The sequence below is a fragment of the Lolium perenne genome, chromosome 3 (genome assembly GCF_019359855.2).
Source record: "Lolium perenne isolate Kyuss_39 chromosome 3, Kyuss_2.0, whole genome shotgun sequence".
NCBI classification, from domain to species: Eukaryota; Viridiplantae; Streptophyta; class Magnoliopsida; order Poales; family Poaceae; genus Lolium; species Lolium perenne.
Window position 1 is genome coordinate 246,162,829 of NC_067246.2, and position 26,965 is coordinate 246,189,793.

Below are 26,965 nucleotides of genomic sequence, written 5' to 3' on the forward strand. Positions count from 1 at the left end.
CCAAATTTGGGATGCAAATGCAACTGCGCTAACCGCGCTTGCGTCTGCCTGCGTCTCCCTCTTGTCCTCCCAGGGCCACTCACCTCACGAAAATCGTCGGCGCAACTGCAAAACCCTAGCCTACAATGGAGGAAGCCACCGCCCCATCGACCACGCCCCAACCTCCCACACAACCTCCACCGCTTCCCGATGTAAGGGCAAGGCCTTGTCCATGCCGACGAGAAAGAGTTGATGTCGAAGGAGCGAGAAATTGATACCAAGAAACGCGGCGCCTGACAAGACGTTGTGAGGCAAGGTCCGTCGAAGCCTAGGAAAAAGCTGAGCCCGTCCTAGCCCTCCATCCCATGGCTAACACCGACTTCTTGCCCCCAGGTCATCATGTAGCCATCCTCATGATCAAGAATGAGACGCTCTTTGTCAAGCCTGGTCTTGTCCGCGGCAGCAAGGCTACGTCTACGACCACAACCGCTAATTAAATTGAATTAACTAAACCCCATACTAGGGGTCGTCGTCGGGACCCTAGTCGAGCTTACCGTCTCTCTTGAGCTTGATGACGACGGGCGCGTGGTTGTGCTGGCCGCCGGCGACCACTTCAGGACCAAGGGTGGCTCGTGCGAGCGCCACAACGACCAATGTACCTTCTCGAATGAGAGAACTAATTCGGCGGGCTTGGTTCCCTCCGCTACATGGTTTCCCTCCTCACCGTGGCCTCTCGCTTCTCCCCCCGCCATGATAGCCTCCTCCCTCTAGGTGTGGCCTCCCTCGCAATCTCCTCAAGCGCCATTGCCAATTCAAGGAAGGCCTCCCGCTCGGCAAAGTAAGGGCGCCGGAAGTAGTTGTTGGTTTTTTTAGTGTAGGTTTTCCCCTAGTGACGTTTGGGAGTAGGCCGGTCGTCAGGTCCCACAAGCAGGATCTAGTGTGCCCTTTGATTCTTCGTCCTCGCAGCACTGCTCAGTGGTGAGAGCTACGACTTGGGAGGAAGATGGAGGTTGGCATCTCCTGCAATAAGGCCGTGTCCCTTTCTTCTTGCGGTTGGTCGATTTGGTGTTTCTCCGCGGCACCAGTTGGTCGTCAATGATGCTCAAAGTAAGGCTAGCTTTTGATGTGGAAGCTGGGTGCGATCTAAAATCCGGTGAGGTCTTCTTCAATAAGAAGTTTGGTGTTCTTCTATGCTGCTAGAGCTCACTATTGCTGCTCCCCATTCTGTACGGCCGTGGAGGTGAGGAGAAAGGCAAACTAGCTGGTCTTTAGCGACGTAGAAGACTGCATATTTTGTGGTACTGCAACTGCTTGGAGTTCATCCTCGGTGGCCCGTGCTTGCCTACAAACCTAGCGGGAAGCAACTCTAGGGCATGACGTTGGCGTTGCGTCAGGTAGTCTTCAACCTCCCTCGAAGGGCCTATGAAGGACTTGTTGTGGAGCACATCCTCTCCATTGCACCAAGTGGCCAAGTCCCTAGTGCTAGTGGCAAGGCTTAAGATCGTCGGGGTGATGGAGGACCCGACTGTGTTTTCTTCTTTTTTGTTCAGGGCATGTTCTGTAAAAGCCAAGAACCTAGATCAAATTGTTTTGTTTGGTCAGGTCCTTTATGTAAATTATACCACACGACTAGTGTGACTTAAGGGCTTCATTGAAAAAAAGTAAAATCGGAGAACTCAAATTACCATCGGACGGCTTAGACCATCCTCCTTCCGGTCCCACCCAATCCACTCCGCCGAGCTTTTCCGCTCCACTCTGCTCCGTGCGTCCCCAAACAAGCTGCACACTTCTCGCCGCCGCCAAAGCCCAAACCCCTCACCGCCGGCGGCCGGCGGCGGCTATGCTTCTGTACCATCGAATCCTCCCTCGCCTCCTCACCCTCACCCTCACCCTCCCCTCCAGACCCGCCTCACAGCTCCTCCTCCGCCCCTCCCGCTTCCCACCCCGCCGCCCCTTAATGCCTCGCTCCGCTGCGCTCTGCCAGCTCGCGGACCCCCAAACCGTAGTAGACCACTCCGACGCCGAAGAGCCCGAAGACGACTTCGCTGCCGAAGAGCCCGAAAACCAATTCGATGCCGAAGAGCCCCTGGGGGATGTGCAGGTAAAGCTCCCCCTCGACCGGCTCTTCCTGCCGCCGGGGGCGAAGGTGACCCCGGGGGACGAGGAGGGCGTGACCGCGCGGGTCCTCAAGGGCTCCAACATCGTGCTCGGCACGTACGCGCGAGGCGACGCGCAGGTGGTTAACGCGGATTTCGTCAAGAGCAGCGTGCGCCCCGATGACTGCCCCAAGGATGGCCGGCCTGAGTTCGCGCTCGTCGGCCGCTCTAACGTCGGCAAGTCGTCGCTGCTCAACTCGCTTGTCCGCCGCAAGAAACTCGCGCTCACCTCCAAGAAGCCTGGTAGGCCGCGCTTCATTGTTTTTTTTTTCCTTTTCCTCATTATATGCTGCAAATGTAATGCTATCCGGGTTTAGGGTTTAGTGGCTAAGATAGGACCTCTGCTCACTTTTGGGGGAGGGGATTACCTAGTTGATATCACTGGATTTGCCAGTACTTATGGATCTGGTAGAATCGGGCTATTCTGGGATTTGAGTGCCCAATTGTGTTCATAGGTGGTAGTACCTTTCACGGGATGTGTTTGGCTTTACTCTGGCCTCTGGTTTTGGTGTTTAGCTCTAATAAAGCTGCACATTACGATTTTGGGTCCTAAATTAGGCTGTTCAGTGCCATTCATACATAGAAATGTTGATTGCTCTTTCCTTTACATGATTTTTTTAAAAATGGTCGAGTCATCTGTCTGTACATCCTTATTGTTGTAGTGTACTAGTGTTGCGCTTTCATAAGGTATTGTACTGTGGTCTTGAGGTTTGCTTCGTTGGCCACATGTTTATCTTCTAAGAGCTTAATTGCTGGTCCAAATGGAATCTGAGGCTGGAATGGCGAAAAGACCATGAAACTGTGCTGTTAGAGTTCCATATCATGTTTGTTTTGCCCAACTGTTAACAGCTATCACACCATGCAAGAAACTACAATTGTCTGTTTTTTTGTAACAATAAAGTTACTGAAATCACATGGAGTTATTTGGCGGTCTAGCATCAATATTTTCTCTATAAATATGTTAGGATTATTGTTACTCTTTATGCTTCCCAGATATGCTGCAGTAGAAGTTTTTACGAATACAACTCTTTCTGATTTCAGTAATTTTTGTATTGTTTTGTTTTTATCATTGCAGGCAAGACCCAGTGTATCAATCATTTTATAATAAATGACAGCTGGTACCTTGTTGATTTGCCTGGTTATGGGTACATTACTGCTCTTAACCCACTTTACGTTCCATTTTTTTATTTCTAAATAAATTCTTAACCATGTAGATGAACATATTCAAAATGTTTGGGCATTTAACTTCATGTCTTTTTGGTTGCCATGGAACTTAATGATATCTCTTTCTAATTACCATTTCTGCATTAGTTTTGATGTTATGGATCCATGGGAATTAAAGCTGGAGCATTACATGTTAATTTCCCACTACTTGCAAATATCATATTATTGAAATTTATAGACTAGCTTAACTCAGCTCTTTAGTAAATTTAGCTATCGTTTTTGAAGTGTCAGCCTCCTTTTAGTTAAAGCCTTATCGGATGCCTATTTTTTAATTTCTGCCTACCATCAAAGAGTTTGTTACTGCATAAATTCTATGCTGCATAGATAGTATCTGCAGGAAGAGAAAATGATTTGATGAAATCAAGGTTACACTTCTAGTGAAAGCAGGGTACTTTAACCTGGAGTTCTAGACTCTGTAAGAAACATGATTATGGTGACCGAATTGTTGCCAATCACTTCGAAATCTAGTTGATATTTTGGAGTTCAGAATTATGTCCACGCCATGAGTATTGACTGTGACATGTGTACGGTGTACCCCCAATATTTATATTAATTTGAGTTACTTAATGATGTTTCATATATGCCAAAGAACACTTGGTCTTGTGTGTTTCTCTGAACCTTCTTTATGTACGTTAATAACCAAAATTTCATGTGCTTATTTGAACGTATCACAAATGGTGAATGGATTCATGACAGTAGCTAACGCAACTGAATTTTCTGAAGCTTATTGTTTTTGTGAAATATTCCCCGCCTTCTGGTTTTAACTAGAGCCTCTATCGAACAGATATGCTTCAGCACCGCAGGAAGCTCGCAAAGATTGGGATGAATTTACTAGAAATTACTTCCTCAGCAGGGATAATTTGGTGTCAGTTTTTCTCCTTATAGATGCAAGTATTCCTGCTAAGAAGATTGATCTTGACTATGCTAGTTGGCTTGGGCAAAACAAGGTAAGCCATCTTTCCCAAACAATTAAATCTTCATATGTCAAGTAACTATGCGTTCAATTCTTCTTTCATAATGCTAGGAGTAGGAGTAATTCAAGTTCATCTTAACAACAGAAATCGTTTTATTAATAATAATGTGTAAAAGCAGGATAAAATTTGCTAGTATGTCATGTTTACATACGTTCATGATTCTAGCAATTGACTGCACAGACATTCGTAACAATTTTCTTTACTATTTTTTTGGGCAAACAATAGGGAGGCACCTATTGTAAAGTCTTTCTTAGCTGTCTACACCTTTTTCCTATTGGACTACCGATCATGCGAGTCGATCATGTTTGACATGAAATTAGTCAATCTGTTTACCCATCCACTCCTAACGAATGCACCACTGAAATCTTGCAGATGACATAAAACTGGACCCCTACCTGTTCCAAATTATGATCTCAATGTCCTGCTCGCTCGTTGCTTTTACTTCTCCGATGAAACGAATTACAATGCTATATTAGACTTAAAGTGGCGAACAATCAATAGTTTCCCCACGTAGATCTTCAAGTAACCAGATATCTTTTCTGTTCGAATTCCAGTCTGATCAGGAGATGCACCTGATAGATTAGTGGCAGGAGTCATGCCAGAATAAAAGATGCACCTAGTTGGTAACTTGGCAGTCCGTGTTAATTGAGTGCTTGTTTCCAGTTGTTCAGTGTTAAGCTTCATGCACTAGCCACTTGAACCAAAAGTCCGAACTGATGGAAAGGGCTAGGCAATCCACATATACACTTCACAACATCCCCACTCGCGTGTGACGGGAGAAGAGAAGACAAGTCAACACGTGTAGAGAGGCAAAGAGGCAGCGGCGGCGGCCGGGCGCGGGACGGCAGGGTGCCGGGGCGGGCGGCGGCTGCGGCTGCGAGGAGAGGAGGGAGAAGAGATAATTTTTAGAATAAATTGTGAAAGCCAGGATTTGAACTCGAGACCTGGGGCTCTGATACCATGTTAAGCTTCATGCACTAGCCACTTGAACCAAAAGTCCGAACTGATGGAAAGGGCTAGGCAATCCACATATACACTTCACAACATTCAGTACGGACTGGGTCCTGTCCTCTTATATAATGGGACATAGCTTGTTCTAGGGAGTTTCAATCAATTAATATACCAGAGCAAAAGGAGGCTACCCTCCGACCAATCCGCACCCTCTCCCTGCGTTATGGCACAACAGCCGAGGGGGCCACATGCTCCCCAGCACCTCACGACTATGCCTGCCATAGCTTGGGTTGGGCATCCTCTTCTTGACAATAATTTGAATAGAGTTCTAGGGTCATCCAAGAGGCAGTCCTTAATGTGGGGCGTGGTGTATCACAAGAACAAATCACATCCATTCTAGGAAAATGCAGGAGCATTTGTTCATGTTTTTTGATCTGGGTTCTGTGCTCTGTTTGAGCTGGGTTTGTTTTGGCCTTTTGCTATTTCTCTAGCTAATATGTCAATGGTTTTACTTTTGGGTTAAACTACTACAACTTGAAATATACAATACTTATGATGTGCTTGTCCTGGGCCAATTCATTTGAGCATTTTGTTCTATTTCTTCGCCCTCAACCTGTGATTTCAGCAACACCATAGATAAGTGATCCTAAGAATACTTTCCTTATTCTTGCTTTGTCCTTCACCCTATGTGATATAATGATACTACGTCTGATCCATATTAGTTGTCGCAGGTTCAGTGAGCCTAGAAAAATTCAGGCAACATTTTTCCTAAATCTGCGACAATTAATTTGGATTGGAGGGAGTATCAAAATTTGAAAATCAGTTATCTATGGAGTGTAGGCCACCATATGAAAACATCATGTACTATAAAAGAGCACATGGCATCAAGCCTTTTAACAAGGCCAGGGATCAACTAAGTAGTGTCTTCTGTGGATATGATAAATGCAGCACGTACACAAATCAGTCTTTAGACACGCAAAAACCTCATGAAGATGAGGTAGTTCAAATGAACAGTTGAAACCTGCAGATAATGATCTAACGAAATTAGTCACTGTAGTGTATAACTGTATATGGTTAAACATGAAGCAAGGGTTAGGAGAGTTTACTCCCAAGTTATATAGGATATTTCTGAAAGAGTGAATAGAATAAATCTTCGTATGAAGGCTACCGATAAACCAGCACATGAAGTAATGTCTTCTGTGGATACAATAAATGCGGCACATGCATAAATCTGTCTTCTTTAGACACGCAAAAACCTCATGCAGGTGTGGTAGTTAAAATGCACAGTTGAAACCTGCAGATAATGATCTGACGAAATTAGTCACTGCAGTGTGTATGGTGAAACATGAAGCAAGGGTTAGGAGAGTTTACTCCAAGTTGATAGGATGAATAGAAAAAAAAAATCTTTGGATGAAGGCCACCAATAAACTAGCACATGAAGTAATGCCTTCTGTGGATACAATAAATGCAGCACATAAATAAATCAGTCTTCTTTAGACATGCAAAAACCTCGTGAAGGTGAGGTAGTTCAAATGAACAGTTGAAACCTGCAGATAATGATCTGACGAAATTAGTCACTGTAGTGTGTATGGCGAAACATGAAGCGAGGGTCAGGAGACTTTACTCCAAGTTGTATAGAAAATTTCTGAACATAAATGTAGAGAGTGAACAGAATAAAATCTTTGGATGAAGTGAATTGAAACCCAAAGTAAAACTATTGATCATTTTGTTCAGAAATGAGTGACAAATGAAAATATCAAATGGCTTCATAGAGTACCCTGGAAAAACAGAGTGCATTAATGCAGTTGAAAGTAAATATATCAGACAAGTGCCCCAACAAAAGGAGCATGAAAGCAATATCTCTATGTTTGCTTAGTTTGAATGGGTTCTGTTGAATTTGCAATTTCAAATTGCTGCCAACATTTCAGATTTTAAGTGGATGTTTGTGACAAATGTTCTCATTGTTGACCTTCAAATTTCTTTTCAATCTTTCAAGAGTAGGTTTCCATCAAGTAGGTGAAGAGCTCTTAGTCTACTTCGGTTAATTAGTGTATACAGATAAATGCCAAATATGGCCACCCATTCATCATTGTGTAGAGAAATATCTATAATCCCCTAACAAGTTTTTTTTTGGAGAAACTGGCAGAAGCGTTGCCTTTCTCCTTAGAAGAAATAGAGTTGTCCTGTTAATTAGGGAAAACCAGGCGTAAACCAGGGGCCTACCAAGTTTCTGAGTATAATATCTATGAAATGTTTGTTATTTGGTAGATTTGCATTTTTTAAGATAATGGAAGCTTTTATTTACCCTGGCATCTGCATCATAGATGCATACGGCCCAACTTATTACATTGTTTATTACAAGTCAAAACGGTGGCCTAACAGAAAAAATGGATAGATCAAAAAGACATAATAAGCTAACAAAAATAGAGCGTGACAGCACACTGTCCAAACTGTGACATAAACTGCCTGGTAATCTACTTTAGCTTCTTGGTACCAAGCTCCATCGCCTCACTGTGCTGTGCCTTCTGTGACAACGCCCATAATGGCAACCAATGGGTACATAATAGTAACACCTGCATACATGATTGAACTTTCTTGTTGTCAAAGACAACATTATTTCTGCATAACCAAATAAGCCAAAAAAAAAAAACTGCAGCAGCTCCAACAGTATTCAGGAAATCGGCCAGTTATCCCTGCTTGGAGGGTCACCGAGTAGCCGATAAACTGATAAATCCGCGATTAACTGATTAACTGGCCGATTAGCCTATTAATCCTCTACTTGCCAGCCAACCGAGCAGCTACCAGTTAACGATTTCCTGAACAATGGCTCCAACCAAGAAGTGGTCTTAACGACTTCTGTACTCCCCGCAGCCATGACCCAAAAATGTGTGAAACACTACAAGGTGGAGTAATATTAAAAGCTAAATACACAGGGCGCCATGCAGTAGGTGACACATGACAATCGAAAAAAGGTTTTGATTAGTTTCTTGTTCATAATGTGCAGTGTGCTCTCTTTGTTGCTTATAACATGGCCTTTTATTTTTGTTTCTGGATAGTGTCTATATATCTGTCACAAATATGCCAACTGCGGCTTGATTGCTGACTCCCTATCTCGTTTCCAGGAGTTAAAACTTGTCACTGCAAAGTGAAAGTGCTGGCAAACTCAAGTCTGACAACATAGTAGCAAGTATCTTTGTATTTTGTGATGAACATGTTAGACTCTTTTTTTTCGAGGATCCGGCAGGAGTGCTGCCTTTTCATTTAGATGAAAGATATGTAATCCGTACAGAGTGATGACTTGTTTTTGAAGGGGACATGTCTAAACCTATAAGTTCAGGAAAAAAAATTCTCTAGCTAACAGCAACACTCGGCTGGCTGCCTCCAGGCAATCTTTTTTTTTTTGGTGGGGGTCCTCCAGGCCATGTTGTACTGCTTGATGTCCCGAAAGCTAGCTCGGCCACCTCAAAATGAGTCACACGAGTGCTGCAACGTTGCTCCTTGTGTAGAACCCTTCTACTACGGAGTCGCCCTGTCTCTTTGGGAAATTAGCATTCTCGTTCCATTCTGTGTGTATTACTGCTACTGTAGTGTCCCCACTCAACTACCACTCTTTGCAACAAGGCCTGAGCTTGTCCTACCCAGTCAATAACGATCAGTAGTGTTCGTTAAGCTCTTGTGTCCTTTTATTGGTGCCTCCCCACCCCACAACCATTATTTTCTCTTTTGCGAGTTTGGACCGTCCTCTTTCTTGTTTTGTTGCAATTCAGTGCAAAACACTCCTCTTTGGACAAGGACCTATGTTTGAGTCATTGCATATGTCCTGTGGACATCCATTTACGTATTCCTTGTTTCGGACATACACATTAATGGACTGCCCTTCTGTGCGGGTAATAACAATCAAGATCCAAAGAATGCATTATCGTCTACCATATTTATTTCTTCTCTTGTTGCATTGATGTCTAAATCTGATTAATCATGTATAGATGTCCATTGTTTGCAATGTATATACAATCACTACTACTACATCAGATATGCATTATTGCTGCTTGAGGCATGTGAGAAATTTGATACCTAATTAATGTTCAAGTTTTGTTAATGAAGCTGGGTGTGAATGAGGAATCCCCTATGATAAAGAAAAAGCTACCGTACTTCATGTTCAATTCCAATGTTCTTATGTTCCAATTCGATGCTCATCTTTTCAGGTCCCGATGACACTGGTGTTCACGAAATGCGACAAACGCAAGAAGAAGAAAAACGGCGGCAAGAGACCAGAAGAAAACGTAGAAGCCTTCCAGAGCCTGATCCGTGAATACTTTGAGGCAGCACCTCCCTGGATAATGACGAGCAGCGTGACCAACCAAGGCAGAGACGAGATACTCCTGCACATGTCTCAGCTCAGGAACTATTGGCGCAAGCATTAAGATGGAATAACATATATAGGACCGAAGCAACAGCAAAGCTGTTACGCTTTGATGCATCGGCGGCACCTTTGCAATCAGGATCTTCATCAACTAATTTCGCCTTTTGAGCTGTGGATTGCCCCAATTGCCCTCGTCCATGATTACTCAATCAGCAAACCGGGACTACAGACAAGCCGCTGAAATCAACAACCCTGTTTCTTTTTTCTATGTCTGTATAACCGTACAATCTCAACGTTTTGTCCTTGTTACTTTCTGAATATATATAAGATTGTGCAATCTGTAGATTAATAAAGAATTCATGTGTCAGCTAACCATCATTGGGAATCTAACATTTCTTGTTTATTAGTTGCTCCCTTGTACCCTGCATAATACTACAAATGGCAGGAGATACATGCACTTGTTGACTAGTCAATCATTTCCGTGGTGTACAGAGTGCAGTGAAAGTGAACATTATTGGGTTGTATCATACAGTTGTTCCTTTTCATCCAAGAGTCAATTAAGAAAATATTGAGCTGCCTGGAGGCACAGAACCCTGGTCAGATAATTGCAGGCTGGCTGCACTGTAACGTGCGCTCATAGTTCCTGAGGTCCTGATACTCAAGCATGCCTGGTTTGTTAGGCTGATCTGTCATTAGTTTTGTATTAGCAGCACCAACACCGGTTCGTTTGTCTTTGCAAGGTCAAAATCGTTAAAAGCTGTGCGCCGTCTACGCGATAGGTGTAGGCAGAGATACCTGTAGGCCAGAAGAACAGCTCAGCAGCGTTCACACAGCTGGTGGTCGCAGTTGTCACTAAACAACGCATACTTAATGCCACGGACGGACATGGATTTAAGAAGGATTAGACTAGTCATAGTGGGGAGTAACATAGAGTAGTAACATGGTGCATGTTACTACTCTATGTTACTACCTCCATAGTGGATAGTTACTTATATGTGATATCATGCATGTTATATTTATTAGATTTGTACTCATCTTATTTTGAGAAGTGTGATGTTATGGTAATATAGCTAGTTACCACCTCACTCTCTTTCTTCATTTATTGTCATGCCATGTCACCAAAATGCCTTGTAGTGTATAATGTTACTAGCTATGTTACTCCCACTATGAGTAGTCTTAAGTCTTAACGGCGCGTACAGCCTGCCTGTACGCGGTCGTTCGCGTAATGCTCCGCGTTGCTGATTGCAACCGTAAAAGTATACAACGAGTAGTGGAGTACTAGTACCTGTAGTCCTGTACTATGTACTTGCTGGCGCTACTGTAGCAGTGGTGTACAGGCTGCTGCAGAGAAAGTTTGGCGCGGTCAAATCTGCGTGACATGGCCGGCCTGTTGTTGTGCAGTAAAACTGGGCAGCCTTGCGAAGGCCTGCTCGACGCGCAGAGAATGTATGCCAGATCGCCAACAAATCAATACCTCATTCGTTCTCTCCTTCCTTTGCGAAAATACACAGTGATACCGCGAATTTTTTTTAAATAATACGAATTTTTTATTTAATTCCAGGAATAGCGCGCGATTTCAAAAAAATTGAAAAGTGTGACCCGGTCGGTCAGCAGCCGACCGATCGGACAGCTGCGGGCCGATCGGCCGACTATCGACCGATTGCAGGCGGGCGGCAGGTGGGCGTCAGGGACAGGGCCCTGTCGGTCGGCAGCTGACCGATCGGTCGGCAGCTGGCCGATCGGCCGGCTGGGGCCCGACCCTGCATGGCATCTTCAGCCGCGGCCCGCACACGCTCCCCGGCGCTGTTCACTTTCGTCGTCCTTCCTCTTTTCTTCTTCCTCTCGCTCTTCGTCGGCTGCACACGAGAAGAGCTCAAAAAACTCCGTTTTTCGCAGATCCCCAGTGATTTAGCCAATAAAACTTCACCATTTTGCTGGTATTAGTTGAGGGAAGCCCGATCTACAGATGGGTTAGGGTTTGGAGGCGTTTGGTGGTGCTGTTTAGCAGCAATGGTGATGAAGTGGTGGAGGTTGATGGTGGTGTAAGGGGCTGAGCTGCTGCTGTGGATTGGTGGTGGTGCTGATCTGCTGCGTGCTGTTCGTGCTGCTGCTGTTGGAGAGGCTGCTCACGCTACAAGGGTAAACCCTAATCTTTCCATATTAGTGTTAACTGTGTAGGTTAATGTAGGCTGGTTTTAGTGCTAGTGTATTTATGTGGGCTAGTATTAGTAGTTGACGCAGACGGAATATTTTTTTAGGTGAGCAAAGATGACAGATGTAGTGAAGATAGTATTTTATTATGGTATGGGCAGTGTCCGATCAGATGAAATGGGAGTTAATCTGAGTGAGTTCAAATCTGTAGAGATGAATATGACTGCTCCTAGAACATGGACGATTGAGCAGGTGAAGGACTGGTTGACAGAATGTTTCGGGCTTAATCCTGAAGTGCACACAGTGGGTGTGCATGCATTGTGGACTAAGTCGGTATCAAACATTGTGTGGTATTTGAGGCCTGTAGATGATACCTCTAAGTGGGTGAGCTGGTTAAAAGGATCTGAAAGGAGAGGAACTAACCCTGTGGCATTAGTTCTTCCGGTGGCGAAGGAGGTAGCGCCTCCTGAAGGCGGTTATAGTGGAGGAGGTGGTTACGAAGCAGGCCAGAGCAGTCAAGCACCCGGCGGAGGCGGTGGTTACGAGCCTGAACAGAGCAGCCATGCGGAAGATGTTTATAGTGGCCAGGGTGATGGTTACACAGGAGAAGACGGTGAGGTTGATGGTGACGAAGAAAATGGATACAGGCAGAATCAGATGGAAGAGGAAGATACAGAAGGTGAAACTGATGATGATGATTCTGATGAGTCTGACGATGGGGAGGAGGTGCCTATTCCTGGTAGATGGAATCACAACTTTTCGTCTGCAATGACAATCAATGATGGCCTTGATTCTAACTGGGAGTATCACCAGAACAATCTCGCCGTAGGGGCAATGTTTCCATCGAAGCGACATATGCAGGATGCAATAATTAAGTGGGCAATGGCGAGCCAGAGGGAGCTGAGAACAACCGTGTCATCTGGAAAATACCTGACGATGGAATGTGTGGACATCAATTGTCCCGGAAGGGTGCATGGGTATGTTCCTAAGTATGACACAATATGGCGTGTGAGCGACTTTGTGCCGCACAGTTGTGAGCTTGTAAGTATCCTCAATGATCATTGCAACCTGTCGTCTAATCTCATAGCCCGGCTGCTGTACACTGAAATAGTGGAAGGGCAAGCCATGAGAGTAAACGCCATACAGAAGAATGTTAAGAAGCATCATTTTTACACCATTTCTTATGGCAAGGCTTGGAGGGCTAAGCAGAGGGCGATGGAGATGAGGTTTGGTTCGTTTCGAGACGCATACGACGCTGTTGTTCGTATGCTGCAGACACTGCAGGCGAGGAATCCAGGAACATATGTGAACATCCAGGACATGTTTTTGCCGGAGTTCCCATCTTACAGGGTTCTGCACAGAGTCTATTTCTCGTTCGGTGTATGCATCGAATCATTCGTATTAATCGTCGACCCGTGTTATGTGTCGACGGCACGTTTCTGACCGGTCAGTACAAGGGTCAAATCTTGACCGCCATTGGAATGGACGGAAACAATCAAATCGTGCCACTCGCTTTTGCTTTCGTGGAGAGTGAGAACACCGAAAGCTGGTTATGGTTTTTCAGGCAGTTGAAGATTTCAATTGTAAAGGACAAGCCGAATGTTTGCATCCTTCATGACAGGCATGCAGGTATACTGAAAGCTATTAAGACACTGAAAGAGCCTGGGCAAGAAACTCCATGGATTGACATTGAGAGCCGTTGGTGCATGCGCCACCTGGGGGCCAATTTTTACACACAGTTCAGGAAAAAGGACCTTATGAATGTCTTCAAGAGGCTGTGCATCCAGAACCAGCAGTGGAAGTATAATTTTTTGCGTAGCAAACTGCAGGAGTTGACGAAGAAACAAGTTGTGGAGAGGAAAGCAGCTCGAGATGCAAACATAGCAGCACATATGCAGGCCGTTGCAGCAGGAACAACAGCGGTAGAAGCACCAGTTGATGAGGCACCCCAAGGTCTGTGCGACTTGCCCGGATTTGACCCGCCCGGAACAAGGAGAAGGCAGGGAAGGCAGATTAAAAACTTTGAGCAGTGGATAGAGCATGAGCCTACGGAGAGGTGGTCTTTGTTGCACGATACACATGGAGCTAGATACGGCGTCATGACAACCAACCTCGCAGAGTCGTATAACTTTGTGCTGAGAGGCAATAGAGCTTTGCCACTTACAGCTATAGTAGAGGGTATTTTCATGGGCACAGTTAAATATTACAGAGAGAGACGTGAGAAGGCTCGGATGCACATGCTGAACAAACCAGCCACTCCATATAGTTCGAAGATTATGGAGTACATGCATAAGAAGAAGGAGAAAGCTAAGCATCTCCCTGTTGTTCAAATTGGTAATGTGGAAAGAAGGTTCGAAGTACGCTTACCTACAGATAGGTTCGGGTGTGGGAATCCGCAGCGAACGCATGATGTGAAAATTGGCAATGAAGAAAGGCCAACTTGCGAGTGCACATGCAACAAACCAAAGTTGCTTCATCTTCCTTGCTCACATGTGTTAGCTGTTTGTGGTGTCCTGGGGATGTCGGAAATCTCGTTCGTCTCTCCGTATTATCTTAAGGAGGCCGTGCTCAACACCTGGACCGGTGAGCTGGAAGGATTTCGGTCAATGGGAAATTTCAACTCCGTAAACCCTGGTGAAAGGCTATATATCCCAAACCCAACGCTACTGAGGACAGCCATCGGTAGACGACCATCGCAGCGCATCCGGAATGATATGGATGAATCTGAAGCTGGAGGGCCAACGCGACAATGTTTCCTATGCAATCAATTTGGCCATTGGGACAGTAATTGTACAACCTTCGGCACTGGCCCAGCAGGAAGGGGGCAGCGAGGCACAAGGGCACGTCGCGGGAGGGGAAGAAACTAGGCGGCGAACGCTACTTCGAAACTTATTTGCAATTTTATGTACTGAACAACGAACTTGTAATAAGTATGGAACTACTTTGCAATCTCAAATGTGAAACTATGTTACTGTAATTTATGTAGTGAACAATGAATTTGTAATAAGTATGGAACTACTTTGCAATTTTATTGTGGTCCTGTATGTTACTTAAATATATATTCGTATTATGTCATGTGAATTTTGCAAATATGTTTTGTTGTTTACAGAAATGGCAGGAAGATCGTTGCTCAGTAGGGATGTTGAGAAGGCGCACCGTGCGGCGAAGCTAGAGGCAAGTCCTAATAGCCTTCCCACACTGGTGACACGCGGAGCTAATCAGAATTGGCAGATACACCCCGGTTGGGTTCAGAGGTATATGGGATTATATTTGATATATTTAATTTGAAGTACTCACACATACTCATTGGATTCTTATATGAATTTGTAGGTTGAAGTGGGCTGGACTTCTACATCATCGTCGTCCTCACTCTCAACCGTCCACAGCCATGGAAAGTTGTAATCTCTTTCCCTATCTCGTTCATTCTTCCAAGTTAGTGACTTCCACTTCTCATTCAACCTGATAAGCTCACACCTTATCTCCCGTGGGCTGCGAGCAGGCATCTTCTTCACTGGCCACCCATAAGAATATTTCTCAAACTCCCTACCCACCTTACGCAGCAAGGCGTCGCTACTGATGAACTCCTCGAATGTGTCTACCTTACTCTCCGTCATCACTTTGCGGGCCTCGGCTAGAAGAGGCCCGGCCATGGATTCGTTGAAAAGATGGGGGGGATTCTTATATGGGGGATCCATCTTCTTCACAGAATACACTGAAACACAAGGAAACGGTGGGGGGTTTTTATAGGCTACAAGAGATGACTTTCGGCGGGAAGATTGAGCGGGAAAATTGGGCGGGAAAAAGTGGCGGCAGATTTCGGCGGGAATAAATGGCGGGAAAATTGGGCGCGAAAAATTGGGCGGCAATAAATGGCTCGAAAATTGGGCGCGAAAAATTGGGCGGCAAATTTCAGCGGGTAACACTTGAGCCAAAATTTCGGACAAAACAATTTTGCGGCAAATTCATTTCACATTAATATTAAAACTGAAATAAAGATACATTGAAGCTGTAATTAAAATACGCCTTATCACTACAACGGAATTTAAGATACAATGACAAACTAAAACTGAAATTAAGATACATAGCTAGTACGACACATCACACTACTTTCCCTGCGTCCACCGTGGCCATTTTCCAGACTTGTCGCCGCGTTCTTCTGCCGCTTGCGCCTCAGCAGCTCTTTCCCTTAGTCTCTTCCTTTCTGCTTCACGAGCCTCCCTGCGCACCTCTTCCTCTGCAAACCTACGTGCAGCCTCATCATCCATCCTCTTCTGATTCACCTCGCGATTACGAGCTTGTTCCGCCCTAAGTTTCTGTATCTGCCTCTCTCGCTCTGCTTTTTCATTAGCACGAACCTTTTCCCAACGCTCCTCCTCAAAGAACGTTGCCCACGCACGCCGGTGTTTCTCCTCAACCTCCTGACGCGCCCAATCCGGCTGCTCCGTGTCTATCCAGTGAAACCATTTGCATAGGGGCGGGGGAGACTGCAACACAAACAATAACATTAAATCACATTCATAAATAAATTAATGTCAACATAAAATTATGTCCAAACATACCGGCGGCCTGGTGGACGACGAAGCTGAACTACGGGGTGGATCATGCTCATAGCTCGCACACATGAAAAATTTCATGCCGAACCAGTCGGAGAAATCCTCCACCTGCTTAACCTTAGCAAGACGGCCGCACCAACACCGCTCCGCAGTCACACCCAGGGGCAAACTTGCAGCCTTCGCCTTCACCGGCCTAAACTCCTGGTCAGAGCACGGCACACTCATGATGGCTAAGGGTGAGCAAACCGAAAAAAAGAGAGATAGAAACACTTGTGCAGCGATGAGTGTCGATGCCTGCTTTTATAGGGAAAAATCCGAGAGCGTGGCGGGAAAATATAGCGGGAGATGGTGGCGGGATAAATTTGGCGGGAGATGGTGGCGGGAAGAAATGGCGGGATAAATTTGGCGGGAGATGTTGGCGGGAAGAAGTGGCGGGAAGGGTGGCGGCAAAGGGTGAGAGGGAAATACGGCGGTGTGAACGGGAGCGGAAGAAGATATGGCGGGAAAATAATGGGGAGAAGTGCCAGCAGATATCCCTAGTAATAAACCTAAACTAAATCCATGCAGGGGGTGGGGCTACAGCCAGCCGATCGGTCGGTAGCTGGCCAAATGGTCTGTAGCTGACCAATTGGTCAGCTATCGACCAATTACTTTTTGGCTGTCAGAGTACAGGGCAGCCGACTCTCAATCGGCCGGCTACTGACCGATCGGTCAGTAGCTGACCGACCAGGTCACAGTTTCGGATTTTTTTCAAATCGCGCGCTATTCCTAGAATTAAATAAAAAATTCGTATTATTTAAAAAAAATTCGCCAGTGATACCTAGGTCTCGGAAATTCGGAACCCGTGGTACTGTAGCGGCAAAAAAATCGCGTTTTTAGAGCTTTAAAAATTCCTATTTTTTTCGCGTAGAGGACGCATGTATGTATGTGCTCGTGCCATTTTTCATACTCAAATTTGAAAGTATATAGCTTAGGAAAAAATAACAAATTTTAGATAAATAGTAGGAGACTCACCCGCACAGTATTTTCATGTAGCTTAGGAGTCGGACAACTACATAACTTACTACTGGACTTTCCAGTATTTTCATGCCAGATCGAGTTATTCAGTGGGATGGTGATCCGCCTAGTCATGTTTTTGTAGATGCTCTTAATGATGTAGCTCTTTTGAGCAATGATGTAATCGAATCTTGATATCAGCAACAAGTTTTAGACGCACTCTTTTTCTTACCATGATGCTGAAGGGGACTGAAAAGTTTTAATGAAGCGGCTTGCTAGCTTAATATATATTTGTGTTTCAAAAAAAAAACTACTGGATTAAGTTTAATCGGGTTTCGCAGTACCCATGTTCCAAAAAAACCGTTTACCTTTCTTTGGGTATCTTCGGTGGCCCAATTTCAAGGGAAGTAAATTGATCGTTTGCGTCCTTGCATCTGCACAGTTAAAATTTTGGTCTGCCTCCAGCCCAACGGTTCGATACAAATTGATCGGGCTGTCCGTAGAGACATATTCCTGGCTAAAATTAGGGCCACGAATGCATCAGCGCGTGATACGACGCGGTCAGCTCGCGTGACCTACCATGCTTCGCTTGCTAGGGACAACGAAATCCAGCAGACCGCCGCCCCTCCCCTTCTTTGTAGCCCTAGGGCGACGACACCACCCCCTCGCCGTAGTAGCCAAGCTCTGTTTGGGCACGACTCACAGGAGTCCACGCTAGGTGCCGAGATAGGAGAGAGCCCTTGCCCGCATCGCTCGCATCCTTGTTGGTCGCCCATCTGCTCGGAGCCCCACACCGGCCTTGACACACATGATATGTTCGGTCGATTGCGTGGCACAGAAGAACTGTTCGGTCAATTAAGTACCATTTACGCCAACTATGCTAGCTATTTATCCATTGTTTTTGTCCTATAGATGGACCTCAGAGAGTCGCTCGTGATGCTCCGTAGAGAAGTCGTGGACACCCCGTACGATGAGACGTCACATGTCATGGTTGTCGCGGCCTCCCTCATCCACGAGCACAATGCCAGATAGATGCCGGTGTACTGGGGCTTGACAAGGGGCTGCTCGGCCAACGTGAAATGTAACCGAGTGGGTGGCCACAACCGACTGCATAAAGACTGCTCCTATCTCACCGATCCGGTCTACAAGGAAGTCATGTTCTGGCTCTGCTATCGGATGTCAAGAGACCTGTTCTTGATAATTTTACGGGGTGTCAGAGACTACGATCTTTACTTCCGATGTAGGCCTGATGCCACTTGTAAGGTAGGCTTCACCTCTTACCAGAAGTGTTTCGCAACTAGTTGTGGCTTTCGTACAGTCTGGTGATATATTCGACGTGTACCTATGAATGAGTGAAAGCACCTACCTTAATCCATGTACAAGTTTTGTCGAGCCGTGATTGCGGTGTTTGACAAACTTTACTCGAGAGAGCCAACGGTTGAGGACACATCACGGTTGTTGTGGATCAACGAGGCAAGAGGGATCCCGGGGGGTGATCAGTAGCATCGATTTTATGCACTGAGAGTGGAAGAACTGTCCATTTGCATGGCAGAGTCAGTGCAACCGCGAGGGATGCACTATCATTCTTGAGGCAGTGACATTGCATGATTTGTAGATTTTCCAGTCTTTCTTTGGCATGGCCGGTTCCCACAATAATGTTAATGTGCCCCACCGCTCTCCGGTATCCGCCCGACTTCTAAAAGGCACCGCTCCTGTGGCGAACTATAAGATCAATGGCAATGCATACGACATGCCATACTATCTTGTTGATGACATCTATCCTGACTATGCTACACTTATGAAGACAGTCCGCAAACCTGATACAGAGGAATGGCAAGAGGTTCACCGAGAGGGAAAAGACTTGCAGGAAAGATGTGGAGTGGGCAATTGCCATTTGGTTTGCTCCAATCTCAGTGGGCTGTTGTTCGTCACCTAGCTAAAACATGGTTTTTGAAGACTATGCATGAGGTGATGACCTAATGTGTGATCATGCACAACACAATTGTTGGCCATAGATGGGAATTTCAGAGTGACTTTGTTGAGCCACAGACCGGGACAGAAACATGGGAGGATTTTCTGCATATGAACATTGAAGTCTCTTGCAGCTACATTTCCTCTGTAGATGGATTCGATTGATCACATATGGGCATTGGCAGAGTATGAAGAGAATGAGGAGTAGTCAATCTCATCTCATTTCATTTGTTCACTATGAGCTGTGTTATTTTATTTTCCATGCATAGCCAATGCATGTATCTCACACAACTTTGATGAGACGGAAGGAATATTTGTTCACTATGACCATAATTGGGCCGTTTGAGATGCTCTTACTCTACTACTACGTACTGTACTAAATAATCTGTGTACTGAAACTGTACTGCAACTGAAACTGCAGCGTGCCCAGCACCAGGTTTTTGAGGACCAGTTACAAGAGAAGATCGATTTTGCAGGGCGGTCGGTCCGTTCCCGTGCGGTGCTCACGAGCCATTTCGCGATGCGGCACACGGGCAAACGCAAGACGACGGCGGCGAGGGCCATTAGGCAGGCCAATCTTGTCAGTAAGCTAAATCCAGGAGATCGGCGGCGGGTAAACATGGGGATCCAAGACGCAGCCAGCCTGCGCGGGATAGCGCAGCATCGTGCGTAACCAACCGCGCGCCGCCTCGGGCCATTTCCCCACTACGTTCCCCACGACTGTGTCCCCCACCTTGGCCTTGGCGGTTCTCTTCCCATCGAGCGAGCAACTAGGGCGGCACACGGCGCGGTTAAAAGGCACCCCAGCGCGCGAGGCCGCATTATCCCGGCGCGAATGCGATAGCAGGCCAACTACAACTCCACTACATCGCTCTCCCGCCCCCGCGCATCCCGCACCTCGCGCGCGCTCTACCTATCCACGCACGCACGCACGAACACACCAGCACAGCCATGGACGGCGCCGGCAACGGCCGCAAGAAGCTCAAGCACCGCCTGGCGGCCATCCTCTCCGTCTTCTCCCGCCGCTCGGGCGGCAGGAAGCGCCGCGACGATGCGGCCGCGCCGCCGCCGCTGGCATTGCCCTCCTACGCACGCGTAGGAGCGGGAGGCAACGGCAAGAAGGTCGGCGGGCAGCACGACCGCCGCCTCTCCGTCTCGGCGCGGCGCGCCGTCCCGCTGATCCGCATCACCATCGACTGCGCCGGCCGCCGCTCCGTCGACGCCGCCGACCCGTCCCTCCTCGCGCCGCTCGACGCCAAGAACATGGAGACCAGCGAGTGGGAGGGCCGCCAGTGCCCGCCCTCCTCCCCCTTCCCCGTCGCGCCCCTGCCACCGCTGCCAAAGTGGACCAAGGACCGGGCCGGCACCACCACCCGCCGCCTCTCCACGCACTCCTCCCGCAGCAGGCTCCTGATGAGCAGCTCCTCATCCGACGACGAGTACGACGAGCAATCCTCGCGGAACCTCTTCTCCTCCCGGAGCTTCTCCTCCGACTCCTCCGACTTCTACAACTGCCCGCGCAACAAGACCACCACCAGAGCGCGCGCCTCCGTGTCCGGCCCGCCGTGCCGCGCGCCTGCCTCCAGCGCGCGCCGTGGAGCGTCGCAGAGCTGCCGCTACAGCTTCGAGCTGCCCCGCGGGTCCACGGCGTCCGACGGCGGGTTCGCGGTCGTCAAGCGCTCCGCGGACCCGTACGAGGACTTCCGCAGGTCCATGGAGGAGATGATCGCCGGGTGGCCCGAGGGCGGACACGGCATCCAGGGCGAGGAGCAGGACGCGGAGGGGCTCCTGGAGACGTACCTCGTGCTCAACTCGCCGCGGCACTACCCGGCCATCCTCGCCGCCTTCGCCGACGTGCGGGAGACGCTCTGCCCGTGAACTCTATTCAATCGGCTGTGATGTTGATAGAATTAACACTTTCGATCGAGCGAGACTGATGGCGCAATATCGAGTGGGACATTGTCCGACTTACGTGCATTGTCTCTGTCATCGCTGAATCCCGGCCAAGGTCGCTAACTTGTGCTTAATTTGGAGTTCCGCGCTCCGTAGTAGTATCTGTCAGTGGTATTGGTAGTGTACTGTACTACCTTAGTTTCTGGTTGTTAACTTTTAGGATTTCTACGATTTTACCTGTGTTTCGTGTAAATATGTGATTGTATATTTATGAATTAGCAATGCCTAACACTTATCTTTCGTGTTAATAAGAAAAAAAGTAATACTCTATGAACAGTCAACACTAGACTTCCTTATTTATGTGATTTTAGCTAATTCTACCCCTCTCATACTAAGATTGTCCCCTTATACTTCATTCCTTCGTGACTTCCGTACTCTGTAGTATGGTACTGTACGTCTGTACCTTAGCTTGTGGATGTTAGAATATCTCCTTCTTTATAGTTTCTGTTCAGTTTCTCCCATCGATAAGATCACATAAAATGAGGTGACTTTGAATATTTTTACATGGGTCTGAAAAACAACCCGCCTCAAATCGGTATTCGTGGGTTGCGTGGCGGAAGAGAGCCCAACCTCTATCCGTGCGGGGAAGATGGCACGCTGAAATTTCCTATTCCCCTCTCACACACTTTTTTCCTTCCGCGCATTCTCTTTCCACTGCGCCGCAGCCTCCCGCCATCTTTCTCACATGCATCGACCAAGCCCCGACGCCTACGAGAGCCCCGCACCCGCCACGTCGCCAGTAGTCGAACCAGCGGGCAGACCTCATTTTCTTCCATCGTGCAAGATTTCGATGGCAGAAGCTATGGATGCGCCGCGGAGGTTTGGTTCGGCCGCGACTAGGACCTAGGCCACCGGATTCAAACTCGCCGGAGCTCCTCCTATCGTGTCACGCTGCATCGACCCCGCCATCGGTAAAATTTGGTTCCGAATGATCTTCAATTTTGTTCTATTGAGCGTAATTTGATTTTGACATAGGATTGTTGTAGATGTCTTCTTCGTTGAGCTACACGTTCCTTTTCGAGGACTCCTCGTCTTCGGACGATTTAGACATAGATGAACTACTCAACAACGATGACACCGAGCACAGGATCCCCATCCTCGCCGCGAAGGAGCTTCAAGATAAAGCCAACCTCAAGAGGAAGCACGGATCTACGATCAGCCACATTTGCATCCCGTGGAACCGAGCGCTCGAGCACGCCACACTAATGCAAGAACTTCACCGAGGTATCGAAATATCTGCCGCATCTTGTTAATAGAAGGTACCTGATGCGTCGTTGTTTGTTCATGGACATAGTCAAAGCTTGTGTGAGGCCAATTCTCGATATTTTACTTGATGGAGAAACATTGTCGGCGTCGTGGGGTTTAGCCCTTATCAAAAAATATCCGCAGCTATGCGGGTGCTCACACATAGCTTCCCCACGGACTATACCGATGAGTAGATACAACCATTCAAGTCGTTCTGATGTTTTCCAAGGTGATGATCCGGGTGTTTGGTCGCGTTTATCTTCGGTCTCCAAATGAAGAAGATCCATGAAAATTGATGGCGATGAAAGAGACGAGATATTGGTTGGAAATGCTAGGGGGCGTAGATTGTGTGCTAGGGGGCACACTGAAATTTCCTATTCCCTCCCACACACTTTTTTCCTTCCGCGCATCCTCTTTCCGCCGCACCGCCGCTGCCTCCCGCCATCTTACTCGCATGCATCGAACACACCCCGACGACTACGAGTGCCCCGCACCCCACCGCGTCGGGAAATAGGTTGAATCTCCCGGGCGGACCTCGTTTTCTTCCACAGAGCAAATTTCGATGGCGGCCGCTATGGATGCGCAACAGAGGTTTGATTCGGCTGTGGCTAGGACGTAGGCTTCCGGATTTGAACTCGCCGGAGCTCCTCCTATCACATCGAGCCGCATCGACCACGCCAGCGGTAAAATTTGGTTCCAAATGTTCTTCAAGTTCGTTCTATTGAGCGTGATTTTATTTTGACATAGGATTGTTGTAGATGTCTTCGTCGTTGAGCTACGAGTTCCTTTTCGAGGACTGCTCGTCTTCGCACAATTCAAACATAGATGAATTGCTCAACAACGACGAGACCGAGCACATGATCCTCATCCTCACCACGAAGGGGAGCTCCAAGATAGAACCAACCTCAAGAGGCGGCACGAATCTATAGCCAACCGCATTTGCATCCCGTGGAACCGAGCGCTCTGGCACACCACGCTAATGCAAGAACTTCACCGAGGTACATGCCCGCCACATCTTTTTAGTAGAAGGTACCGGATGCGCCGTAGTTTATTTGTCGACATAGTCAAAGCTTGCAAGGCCAATTCTCGCTATTTTACTCGACGAAAGAAACATTGTCGGTGCCGTGGGGTTTAGCCCTTCTCAGAAAATATCCATGGCTATGCGCGTGCTCACACATAGCTTCCCCATGGACTATACCGACGAGTAGATACAACCATTCAAGTCATTCTGATGTTTTCCAAGGTGATGATCCGGGTGTTTGGTCGCGTGTATCTTCGATCTCCAAATGCTAGGGTGCGTAGATTTGATGCATTGAAGATGGAAGAATTTCCCAAAAGCATATCATTGACAATATGCGGTGCGGATTAGAATATGCAAATATTTTATTTTACAGTTTTCGGTTCACGGGATCTGATCGGTGCCGCCCGCGCGAACCCGGAATTCGCGTTTACCGCACCATGTACATGCAAGTTTACATATTGCGATTTACGAGATTTGCTGGAGATGCTTTAACTTACGAATGTACACTTGGTTGTTTGAAGAGCACAGTGTTGTGCTTCGTGTGAATACCTGATATTTTTTTGCATCAACAATGCCGAACACCTATCTTTCGTTCTTTGGTTGATTCAACTCTAAAATAAAAAAGAACCAACATTTGACTAGAGAATTTTGCTTAGTTGAACTAGCTTAGCTGACAAAGAGTATTTATTCTCACAAGATGACGCAGAGTCTTTGGCGCATGTGGGCTCAATTTCAACCGAATACTCTAATATACTTTAGTTCAGAATATACCCCATGCTTTCATTCTGACTCTGCCCCTATCATCTCCTATCATCGATACAATAACAAACAAAATCTGGGCAAGGAGTAGCCGGCAAACAAAGGAGAAGTGCCAAATTGGCAACGTTCTCTCCATTGCAAGGCGTATGTCGAGGGCATTACCGAATTTATAATGTGCAAACGGGAGACTTTCCTATTGATGATATTTTTCTTGTTTGCAGCCCCTGCTTCGGTATAGATGTCGCGAGCTAGTAGGAGCAGCCATGTGCTGATGTGCGCGCGGGTTGGCGCGGTTGGTGACCACAATCTGATTGGTGGGAACGGTTGGCACCAACCAACCACACATGACACCACCACCTACGCATCCGCGATTCCGACGTGAAGCCATGCAACTACGAACAAGAGATCACGTACGGCGAGTGTCGCCGTCGGCCGCGCCGGCACGGCCATGAGCCATCGATCCAATTCAGGAGCATCTCCACCGGCGGGCCTCGATAGTATTTTGGGGCCCGGTGTGGTTTCTGGCCTCACACCGGCGCGTCGTAAAAAAACGTCGGCACGGTTTCGAGTCCAATAGAAACGCCGGCAACCCGTTGTCAGTTTCTTTGCGAAGGACACGAATTGGGGGCGCTGGCCCCTCGCGGCACGTCGATTTTCGGCGGTGGGGCCATCTTGGTAGCGATTCGAAGCGACGAGTGCATCATAAATGCGACGCCGCGGCCAAAGGCAGCCGGCCGCCGATGAAACCACCGGTCCACGTGCAGACGCCACCGTAAATGCAATACCTCGGTTGTTGTGCGGGTAGTTGACACCCCTACTTAGTACGCTCTCCACCGCCGCGATGCTATCCTCTACTCTCCACCGCCGCCGCGCTATCCTCTCTCATCTCCACCACCGCCACCGCGCTATCCTCTCATCTCCACCACAACAATGCCGCGGCGGTGAAAGGATCGTATGCCGAACCTAGAGGGGGGGTGTGTGAATAGGTGCTAACCAATTTTTAGTTCTTTTTCAATTTAGCCTTGAGACAAAGGTAAATTCTCTAGATATGCAACTATGTAAATTTAACTATATGACAAGGTTAACAACTAAGCAAGATATAGCAACGCAATATATAGGGAGGGATAAAGGATAGAGGTAACCAAGAGTGAAGCACGCGGAGACACGGAGATGATTCCCGTAGTTCCCTTCCTTTGCAAGAAGGTACGTCTACGTTTGGAGGAGCGTGGTTGCTACGAAAGCCAAACCAACAGCCACGAAGGTTTCACTCAGATCTCCTGGGAGCAACGCCACAAAGGCCTAGCCCACTTCCACTAAGGGATTTCCTCGAGGCGGAAACCGGGCCTTTACAAGGTTCTTGGGGCACACATCCACAACCAAATTGGAGGCCCCCAAATCTGTAACAACACAACAAATCAACAAAAATACATCAACAACTACAATTAGGAATCCAAAGAGGAACACTAGCAAGGGATCCCTCAAGCATATGAGGGGGAAATGTTAATCGCTTCGGTGAGGATGTAGATCGGTGTCTTCTTCTTCAAATCTCCAAAGATCAAGAGCTTTGGTTGGGTGACACGCGTACAGCACGCGACCGTTGGGAACCCCAAGTGGAAGGTGTGATGCGTACAGCAGTAAGTTTCCCTCAGTTAGAAACCAAGGTTTATCGAACCAGTAGGAGTCAACAAGCACGTTGAAGGTTGATGGCGGCGAGATGTAGTGCGGCGCAACACCAGGGATTCCAGCGCCAACGTGGAACCTGCACAACACAACCAAAATACTTTGCCCCAACGTAACAGTGAGGTTGTCAATCTCACCGGCTTGCTGTAACAAAGGATTAGATGTATAGTGTGGATGATGATTGTTTGCAGAAAACAGTAGAACGAGTATTGCAGTAGATTGTATTCGATGTAAAAGAATGGACCGGGGTCCACAGTTCACTAGTGGTGTCTCTCCCATAAGATAAATAGCATGTTGGGTGAACAAATTACAGTTGGGCAATTGACAAATAGAGAGGGCATGACCATGCACATACATGATATGATGAGTATAGTGAGATTTAATTGGGCATTACGACAAAGTACATAGACCGCTATCCAGCATGCATCTATGCCTAAAAAGTCCACCTTCAGGTTATCATCCGAACCCCTTCCAGTATTAAGTTGCAAACAACAGACAATTGCATTAAGTATGGTGCGTAATGTAATCAATAACTACATCCTCGGACATAGCATCAATGTTTTATCCCTAGTGGCAACAGCACATCCACAACCTTAGAACTTTCTGTCACTGTCCCAGATTTAATGGAGGCATGAACCCACTATCGAGCATAAATACTCCCTCTTGGAGTTACTAGCAAAAACTTGGCCAGAGCCTCTACTAACAACGGAGAGCATGCAAGATCATAAACAACACATAGGTAATAGATTGATAATCAACATAACATAGTATTCTCTATCCATCGGATCCCAACAAACACAACATGTAGTATTACAGATAGATGATCTTGATCATGTTAGGCAGCTCACAAGACCCGACAATGAAGCATAATGAGGAGAAGACGACCATCTAGCTACTGCTATGGACCCATAGTCCAGGGGTGAACTACTCACTCATCACTCCGGAGGCGACCATGGCGGTGAAGAGTCCTCCGGGAGATGATTCCCCTCTCC

At 47.1% G+C, this 26,965-nt stretch overlaps 3 protein-coding genes across 3 annotated transcripts; 2 read left to right on the forward strand and 1 right to left on the reverse strand.

Moving 5' to 3' along the window:
• The first annotated feature begins 1,703 nt into the window (after positions 1-1,703).
• LOC127344593 (GTP-binding protein At2g22870) lies at positions 1,704-10,047 on the forward strand. Its single transcript, XM_051370901.2, has 4 exons — positions 1,704-2,378; positions 3,211-3,280; positions 4,144-4,306; positions 9,487-10,047. Exons 1-4 carry the CDS (start codon positions 1,820-1,822, stop codon positions 9,703-9,705), a joined length of 1,011 nt encoding a protein of 336 aa, XP_051226861.1. The 5' UTR covers positions 1,704-1,819; the 3' UTR covers positions 9,706-10,047.
• A 5,708-nt stretch (positions 10,048-15,755) lies between these two features.
• LOC127338711 (uncharacterized) lies at positions 15,756-17,147 on the reverse strand. The gene is made up of 2 exons (XM_051364722.2): positions 16,355-17,147; positions 15,756-16,279 (listed from the first exon to the last, which is right to left on the reverse strand). The coding sequence occupies exons 1-2, from the start codon at positions 16,571-16,573 to the stop codon at positions 15,899-15,901; spliced, it is 600 nt and encodes a 199-aa protein (XP_051220682.1). The 5' UTR covers positions 16,574-17,147; the 3' UTR covers positions 15,756-15,898.
• A 3,040-nt stretch (positions 17,148-20,187) lies between these two features.
• LOC127344594 (uncharacterized) lies at positions 20,188-21,549 on the forward strand. Its single transcript, XM_051370902.2, has one exon. It carries the CDS (start codon positions 20,267-20,269, stop codon positions 21,191-21,193), a length of 927 nt encoding a protein of 308 aa, XP_051226862.1. The 5' UTR covers positions 20,188-20,266; the 3' UTR covers positions 21,194-21,549.
• The last annotated feature ends 5,416 nt before the right edge of the window (positions 21,550-26,965 follow it).

What these genes read in the sequence shown, in the direction of transcription:
- LOC127344593 (XM_051370901.2), top strand. Translation starts at nt 1,820, where the DNA reads ATGCTTCTGTACCATCGAATCCTCCCTCGCCTCCTCACCCTCACCCTC. An exon ending in GCTCACCTCCAAGAAGCCTG is followed by an intron (nt 2,379 to 3,210) that starts GTAGGCCGCGCT and finishes TTATCATTGCAG; the next exon opens with GCAAGACCCAGTGTATCAAT. An exon ending in GTTGGCTTGGGCAAAACAAG is followed by an intron (nt 4,307 to 9,486) that starts GTAAGCCATCTT and finishes TCATCTTTTCAG; the next exon opens with GTCCCGATGACACTGGTGTT.
- LOC127338711 (XM_051364722.2), bottom strand. Translation starts at nt 16,573, where the DNA reads ATGAGTGTGCCGTGCTCTGACCAGGAGTTTAGGCCGGTGAAGGCGAAG. An exon ending in CGTCGTCCACCAGGCCGCCG is followed by an intron (nt 16,280 to 16,354) that starts GTATGTTTGGAC and finishes TTTGTGTTGCAG; the next exon opens with TCTCCCCCGCCCCTATGCAA.
- LOC127344594 (XM_051370902.2), top strand. Translation starts at nt 20,267, where the DNA reads ATGGACGGCGCCGGCAACGGCCGCAAGAAGCTCAAGCACCGCCTGGCG.